This window comes from Blennius ocellaris (assembly GCF_963422515.1).
Source record: "Blennius ocellaris genome assembly, chromosome: 22".
Lineage (NCBI taxonomy): Eukaryota > Metazoa > Chordata > Actinopteri > Blenniiformes > Blenniidae > Blennius > Blennius ocellaris.
The window spans coordinates 21,554,721-21,563,585 of NC_137671.1; the positions used below are offsets into that span (position 1 = coordinate 21,554,721).

Consider the following 8,865-nt stretch of genomic DNA (forward strand, 5'->3'; position numbering starts at 1 on the left):
ATCCTCATCTTCACCCTCATCCTCTCCTCTCATCCTCATCTCCACCCCTCTCTCCTCTCATCCTCATCTCCTCCCCTCTCACCTCATCTCCCCTCCATCTCCTCTCATCCTCATCTCCTCCCCTCTCTCTCCTCTCATCATCTCCTCCCCTCCCTCTCCTCTCATCCTCATATCCCCTCTCTCCTCTCATCCTCATCTCCTCCACTCTCTCTCCTCTCATCCTCATCTCCTCCACTCCCTCTCCTCTCATCCTCATCTCCCCTCTCTCTCCTCTCATTCTCATCTCCCCTCCCTCTCATCCTCATCTCCTCCCCTCCCTCCCCTCCTCATCCTCATCTCCCCTCTCTCTCCTCTCATCCTCCCCCTCTCCTCCTCATCTCCTCCCCTCTCTCTCCTCTCATCCTCATCTCCTCCCCTCTCTCTCCTCTCATCCTCATCTCCTCCCCTCTCTCTCCTCTCATCCTCATCTCCCCTCCCTCTCCTCTCATCCTCATCTCCTCCCCTCCCTCCTCATCTCCTCCCCTCTCTCCTCTCATCCTCATCTTCACCCTCTTCCTCTCCTCTCATCCTCATCTCCTCCCCTCTCATCCTCATCTCCTCCCCCCTCTCCTCTCATCCTCATCTTCACCCTCTTCCTCTCCTCTCATCCTCATCTCCTCCCCTCCTCATCCTCATCTCCTCCCCTCCCTCTCCTCTCATCCTCATTTCCCCTCCCTCTCCTCTCATCCTCATCTCCTCCCCTCCCTCCTCATCCTCATCTCCTCCCCTCTCTCCTCTCATCCTCATCTTCACCCTATTCCTCTCCTCTCATCCTCATCTCCTCCCCCTCTCCTCTCATCCCCATCTTCACCCTCTTCATCTCCTCTCATCCTCATCTCCTCCCCTCCCTCTCCTCTCATCCTCATCTGCCCTCTCTCTCCTCTCATCCTCATCTCCTCCCCTCACTCTTCTCTCATCCTCATCTCCTCCCCTCTCTCCTCTCATCGTCATCTTCACCCTCTTCCTCTCCTCTCATCCTCATCTCCTCCCCTCCCTCCCCTCCTCATCTCCCCTCTCTCCTCTCATCCTCATCTCCTCCCCTCTCTCTCCTTTCATCCTCATCTTCACCCTCTTCCTCTCCTCCCCCCTCCTCTCATCCTCATCTTCACCCTCTTCCTCTCCTCTCATCCTCATCTCCTCCCCTCCCTCTCCTTTCATCCTCATCTTCACCCTCTTCCTCTCCTCCCCCCTCCTCTCATCCTTATCTTCACCCTCTTCCTCTCCTCTCATCCTCATCTCCCCTCCCTCTCCTCTCATCCTCATCTCCTCCCCTCCCTCTCCTCTCATCCTTATCTCCTCCCCTCTCTCTCCTCTCATCCTCATCTCTCCTCCCCTCCCTCTTCTCTCATCCTCATCTCCCCTCTCTCTCCTCTCATCCTCATCTCCCCCCCCTCTCCTCTCATCCTCATCTCCTCCCCTCCCTCTCCTCTTATCCTTATCTCCTCCCCTCTCATCCTCATCTCCCCTCACTCTCCTCCCTCCCTCTCCTCTCATCCTCATCTTCACCCTCATCCTCTCCTCTCATCCTCATCTCCACCCCTCATCCTCATCTCCTCCCCTCTCTCTCCTCTCATCCTCATCTCCTCCCCTCTCTCCTCTCATCCTCATCTCCTCCCCTCTCACCTCATCTCCCCTCCATCTCCTCTCATCCTCATCTCCTCCCCTCTCTCTCCTCTCATCATCTCCTCCCCTCCCTCTCCTCTCATCCTCATATCCCCTCTCTCTCCTCTCATCCTCATCTCCTCCACTCTCTCTCCTCTCATCCTCATCTCCTCCACTCCCTCTCCTCTCATCCTCATCTCCCCTCTCTCTCCTCTCATTCTCATCTCCCCTCCCTCTCATCCTCATCTCCTCCCCTCCCTCCCCTCCTCATCCTCATCTCCTCCCCTCCCCTCCTCATCCTCATCTCCTCTCCTCTCTTCTCATCCTCCTCCTCTTCACCCTCCCCTCCTCCTCTCATCCTCCTCCCCTCCATGAGAAGCACCAGGAGGAGGGAGCCGGAGCAGAAGGAGGCTCCGCTCTAATACGATGATCTCAGAAAGCGGCTCCGTCCATCCACAGGCCGCCTCTCTGCGCTCCGTGCCCAGCTCCTGCCCTCCCTCCCCGGCCTCCTCTTCCTCCGAAGCCGGCCAGCCGCTCGGGAGGCGGAGCCCGCAGTGCAGCAGCGGCAGCCCGGTCCCGGTCCCGGACCCGGACCCAGAGGAGGGCGGCAGCATCCGGCCCCTGGTCTCGTCGTCCGCGGCCGCCGACAGCAGCATGACGTCCGGGGAGCTGGCGCAGAGCGCGCCGCTGCTGGCGCAGCCGTCCCGGAGCAGCGCGCTGTACAAGGCGCTGTGCTTCGTGCTGCTCGTCCTGCAGGGCGGCGTCCTGGACTTCTACCTCATCGTCTTCACCGACCTGTCCTGGTGCTCCTGGATCGCCACCGACCTGGTGGTGGTGTCCGGCTGGGGCATATTCTTCATGAAGAACGCGCGCAGCAAGCGGGAGCGGGCCTGCGGCTTCCACCAGAAGAGCTCCGTCTTCGGCTGCAACCTCGGGGAGTTCACCTACGCCTACCTGGCCTGGCTCATCTACGTGATCGCCTGCACGCCGAAGGTGGTGCTGATCCTGGAGACGTCCATCCTGGACCTGATCGCGCTGAAGGTGCCGTGCGGGCTGACGGGCTTCAAGATCGCCACGCTGCTGTCGGCGCCGCTGCTCTTCTGCCTCGTCAGCGCCGTGATCGAGGACCTGAACGGCTCCACGCGGCACCGCTCGCACGGCTGCTTCCTGGGGACGTGCCTGGACCTGCTGGACAGCTTCACGCTGCTGGAGATGCTGCTGCGCAACGAGCTGCCCGGAGCCTCCCTGCGCTACACCGTGCTGGCGGCGTACTTCGTGTCCCTGTTCGGCCCGGTGCTGTGGCTGTACGAGCTGACGGCCGCCGAGCTACGCTGCCGCTGGCTGTGGGCGCGCTTCTGCGGCGGCCTGCTGGTCAACGCGCCGCTGCTGGCGGTGCGCTGCTTCCAGGTGTTCGTGCACAACTCCCCCGTGCCCGTGTTCATGCTGAAGAACGTCTTCTTCCTGGCCTGCAGGGCGCTGGAGCTGCTGGAGCAGTGTGTGGCGCTGCGGGGCGTCCGGCGCCTGGCGGGGGGCAACAACCCCGCACACTTCTCCCACTGCGTGTCCGAGAACGACATGTGTCCGCAGGGGTACGTCAACACCCTGGCGGTCACGCAGTCCTAGAGCCCGGGGGTGGGAGCTGCCCCCGAGAGGGGCACGAGGTCTGACAGGCTGGGAAAGCCTACACACACACACACACACACACACACACACACACACACACACACACACACACACACACACACACACACACACCTGGGGCAGTGGGGGGCAACAGGCTGTGAGATGCAGTGACAGGATGTGATCAACCTGCTGCATAAACATGGATCCTTGACAGTCTCTGCCATCTCATTTGGTCACTTAAATGTGTTTTGAACATCTTTAAAAACCATCAGCACTCCGACTCTCCTTTAACTTCAGGTTATCAAAGTGCCACACTCATAATCTGTATTTCCAAAGAATTCTGGATTAAAAGAAATTCCCATGAAGCAATGATCCTGGGGCTGTTTGGGGATGATCATAATCCAGGATATGTTGATGTGTAATCAGTGAGTCACATGTTCACGGTGTCACTGCGGAGGGCTGGGTTATTCTGGAGCAGGACCAGCAGGCCATCATCCGTCAGGTGCTCTGCTGCTCCGTGATAGCATCCCTGCATGTTCCAGTCCCTCCAAACCTCTGAAGGTTCCCCCCAGAATCTGGACTGGGGTCAGAGTGTCTGGTGTTGTGAAGCTGCCTTACAATCCCCCTCTTCAGAACAGACCACTGGTGCTACAGTCCACCTCCAAACCCTCTCAGCCTCCACGACCCCCAGCGGCGCTCTTCAACGGACCACAGGATCACGTGTTGAGATGCCAAGTGCAATTTGAAGAATCCCTGGACCTGAGCTCTGCTCCTGGTTCCTCCCTGGTTCTGCCCTGGTTCTCCAAGCTGTGCCCATAATGTGTGTGATCCAGTGCCGCCCATCAGTGCCGTTACTAAAAGGTCTTCTCTGGTCCTTTTCACACAGACCTACTGTTGGGGGTTTGGCTATCTGACTGTTTGACTTCTTTCTTTCTTTTGAGTCGTGCAGGATCACTCCGACTTCTATTCCTTCTCTTCTATGGAACAACATCCAAATGTTCGCACAAACACTCAGCCAAATTCACAAGTGTGACAAAAGACTGTAAATGTACAGATTACTTTCTTATTAATTCATAACAGTAAGGATATTTCTTTTTCTTTTTTTCAAACTCCATAACAGAATTAAGGAAGCAGAAAAAAATGTTTTGTATAAACACAGTTTTGTGATTTTTAAAGACATAATGTGAGTCTATAACACAGTGCATGGTTCAGAATAATTCTACTGAACAGCTGACTGTCATGCTAAGGGCATCACATTATCTTAACCAATCAAAGTGCCATCTTCCCTTTAACAGCAGTGAAAACACACCACTGACCTCAGATCTGATCTCAGCTGCTTTCTCAACCCTTTTCACCTGTACAGTACAAACAGCTCAGTGTGACAACGGGACAGAAAAAGCCTCCTGAATGGAGTCAGAAGGAAACTTTCCATCATGATGTTTGACTTCTGATGAGCTGAGCTGAACAAGTCTGGAGGTCCGAGCTTCATTCAGTTAGACTCACTTTATATCTTTATACGGTTATTTATCTGCCTTCATCCAGAAAAACATGTCCGGTCCAACTGGTGTGACTAAGGGACATTGTGCAATCTGAGTCTAAACTTTGCATTAGTGCCTATTGTTTTAGTCCAGGGTGTCAAACTGATTTTAGTCTGATCTTTATGGGCCACAACAGTAAGCGTAGTGATAAATACCAACCACTCCAACATTTTACTTTAGTTTTAGTCCAAAGAAACTCCAATTTAATCAAGCACACCTTCACCCCCTGCAGTAATTTCTGTAAAATATTACAAACAAGTTGAAGTTTTCCTACAAGTCTGAATCAGTTTCTCTTCAGTCTACTGTGGTCCAACATTCTGAAAACCTTCAGCATGCTATCATAACTCATGCTAATGTTGTTATGCATATGCAATTCTTCCTCTGGTACCATCAGTGCTGCCCCCTGCTGGTCAATGCTTCATCATAATCTACATTCTGAGTGATACACGCCCAGAGGACAAATTAGGAACAGCTTTTGCTTTTGTTCGCACATGATGCCATTTGTGGTATTTTGAAGTTTTCCTGTGGCCAGATTGAATTGTGTTTGGAGGCGGGTATTGGTCTGCGGGTGCTCTACAGACTGATGGCGTTATAAAGGTTGAGGGATTCAGTGCAATCAGTGTGAGCGGGTCTGAGCGTGGTGAGTCTTGTGCCTTGTGTGCATCGTAGGAGGTAGACTGAGGAGGAAGGACACACTGTGGAAATGGCTTCTTCCACACATACTACTGTTTTCAGAGTGCCGCTCATCTGGAAGTCAGCTGTGCACTCCACTCAAAGTGGGCTTCATAGTATCTGACTAATGTGGTCAGCAGTATGTGCAATGTGGCTCAAGTACGTAACGCTGAATCAGAAGTGTGTAACCTGCCGCTGTGCCCCAGTGACTCCAGGCAGTCTGCAGTGACTGTGGTGCAAATAAACATTATCTGAGTTTTAGTTCTACTGCAGACTCTTTCTAATGGACTTTTATCTCACAATTGAAGGGAACAAATATGACAATTGATTTTAAAGAATAGTTGATCCACTAAAAGAGATTACAACTGGTTGTCCCTGGAGAAAACAGTTCAGATTAAAGCCAAGAAGGCAAAAAGAAAAACAAAACCAATATTAGTCAAAACACTTCATAAGTGCAACATCTGCTACAATCTCTATTTGATGTCCACCCTGTAAATGTCTTTCCAAGTTCTGGGGTTCCAGATGAAAAGTATTTGGTGGAAAGTTGACCGTTGCAGACCTCTTGCTTAGGTAGAAGAGTTTCTGCTTGGTGGTAAGAAGGACTGAGTTCAGGATGGATCTTAACGTTGGGGATCCTCCAGTGTTTGCTGCTGATTCCCTCGTGGCTGCAGCTCTCGTGAAGATGACTGACAGGATGTTTGTATTAATGATCAGCATCCTCTGAGTATGTTGGTGCACTAATAGCAGGACAGCGTCTGTTTGTTTGTTGCTTATCGCATCTTGCCAAAGTAATTCAAATGTTATATTTTGTATAATTTTCTCGTGCCATTATTCTACGAAGTCTTTGCTCTTTTAAAGGCACTGAAACAATCTTCATGTGGATTTCTATATACACCTGTCACAGTTGATTATTTAAAGTGACGTATTGAAACACCATATACTTGTACAGCATGAAACAACAGTGTGACCAAAGGCTTCCTGGACCTGGACATTCAAGAAGTCATCACACCACAGAGACAGAGACTCTGCTTTTAATTTAGCCTTTGTGCTGTTTGAACTGTCTTCTGTCCTTTCTTCAATGTGTTTACAGGGATAGTGGTGTTGTTTGCAGATGGGAACTCACCTGTACTGTTAAGTCATGTGCTCTATATCTGTACTGGTATAATACAATTAATGTGCTGTGGCTCTATGTGGTCAAAACCTAAAATAAACCTGAGTAAAGCGCTTTAAACAATGTTTTTTTTATTTTTTATTACCATGTTAACCATGTCAAAAACTCTAATCCAAAACCATAATATCCACAATGGCCAAAGATTCTGTTATAGATTATTTCCTCGTGAAGGTTTTGTATGTTATTCATAATTTTTGGCTATAACGATAAATACTAAACTCTCTAGAGTAGGTTTCGTCCATTAAAACCATATTCGTCTTTTCACATAAACGTAAGTATTGTCTCATGTGACCATCGTTTTGTAAAGTTGGAAAAGAGAAAGAAGGAAAAATATTTTCTAACAACATTTATATTTGATATTGTATGTGTATGGCGGATAATTAAAGTTTAGGTTGTGGTGAACGAAAGTATACGGTCAGTATTAAAAGCCAATATCGGCTCAATATCAGTTTCGCTCCTTTTAACAGGCATGAAGTTTGTCCAGATTCGCTTTCTTATCTCCCATCATCCTTTCCTCCTCACTCTCTCCTTACATTTACTGAAAGCTGACCCCCCCCCCTCCCTCACCGACACCCTCCTCTCTGAATTCCCTGCCCTGGTGCGCACACGCTGACATATATACAGAGTACAACAACAGACTACAACTTAGTATTAATAAATAGCAGTAATAGTAAAATGTGATAATAAAAGTGAGTCAGATATAAATAGGAGAGAGAATGAAGGTCAAAGGTTAAATATGATCAGCAGGAAGCCAGGCAGTGATCAGAACTGAGTTTTTAGAAAAACCACTGATTTTATGTTGAGATCAGGGGGCATGTTGTCGGCAGCTGCTGAAAGTAACTAAAAAGTTATTTGTAATCTAATTAAGCTACTTTTAAAAACTATTAATCAGTAATCAGATTAGTTTTTCAAGGTAAATGTGGCAACACTGCTCAGTTCTCACAACATTCCTGGAGAGATCACACCATGGCTGTGGTGGACATTGGTCATTTTAGTGACGAGGTGGCGCTAGAGAGCACATTTGGCCACTTTTAGGGGTTATGTTTTTTTTTTTTTTTTTTTTTTTTTTACATCTGAGCACGTCCTGATGAGTGTGACAAATTTGGTGAGCAAGTTTAGGAGTCAAATGTGGGTTCAGGGACGTACACTGTTTCATTGAATGTCCACTTAGAGGAAACACAACTGCTGGACAAATGAGCCACACCCTTCTAAGAAAAGCAGCTCCAGCAACCAGACACACAATAAGAAAATAAGAAAGACAGGGGATGTAGCTCAGTAGTACAGTCATGCTTAGCATGTATGAGGTCCTGGGATCAATCCCCAGCTTCTCCAAGCTTTATGTCCAGAGCAGAAAGTAGATTAATAGTGATTTAGTGTCCCTTGTTGTGATATGAAACATTTCATATCACAACAATCAAACAATCATCAAGACAAGTCCTATAAATCAGTGGTTCTGCAGCTGGTGACCACAAACCATGATGCTGTTCTCCTGGTTCCTGGATGATGTTCTGCTCACTTTAGAATGTTGTTAGTGTTTCAGTCTTTCAACATCCTCCATCATGAGCCGTGGAGAACGTTCTGCTGCAGCAACGTCCTCCAGTACCGTGGAGAACGTTCTGCTGCAGGAACATCCTCCAGTACCATGGAGAACGTTCTGCTGCAGGAACATCTTCCAGCATCGTGGAGAACGTTCTGCTGCTGCAACATCATCCAGCATCGTGGTGAACGTTCAGCTACATGAACATCCTCCAGCATCGTGGAGAACGTTCTGCTGCAGCAACATCCTCCATTATGAGCAGTGGAGAACATTCTGCTGCAGCAACGTCCTCCAATACCGTGGAGAACATTCTGCTGCAGGAACATCCTCCAGTACCGTGGAGAATGTTCTGCTGCAGGAACATCCTCCAGTACCGTGGAGAACGTTCTGCTGCAGGAACGTGCTCCAGTACAGTGGAGAACGTTCTGCTGCAGCAACATCCTCCAGCATCGTGGAGAACGTTCTGCTGCAGGAACATCCTAGACCAACATTTCTGCTGCTTTTTCTGCTACTATTACTAATACTTTATTGAAACATCTTCATATAGCACACATTAGCTCACATACATATTAGCATGGTAAATAAAATGAAACAAAAAGAAAACAGTCCTTACCTTGGCCGCCACACAAAACACTGCCGGGGTTCAGTGAAAGTCAATAGTTGAGGACTGAGGAGGGTCGTAC

At 49.5% G+C, this 8,865-nt stretch overlaps 1 protein-coding gene across 1 annotated transcript; it reads left to right on the forward strand.

Moving 5' to 3' along the window:
• Positions 1–2,067: 2,067 nt before the first annotated feature.
• On the forward strand, positions 2,068–6,656 carry tmem121b (transmembrane protein 121B; the record flags this gene model as incomplete). Its single annotated transcript, XM_080518108.1, has 1 exon — positions 2,068–6,656. The coding sequence occupies one exon, from the start codon at positions 2,068–2,070 to the stop codon at positions 3,262–3,264; it is 1,197 nt and encodes a 398-aa protein (XP_080374234.1). The 3' UTR covers positions 3,265–6,656.
• Positions 6,657–8,865: the final 2,209 nt, after the last annotated feature.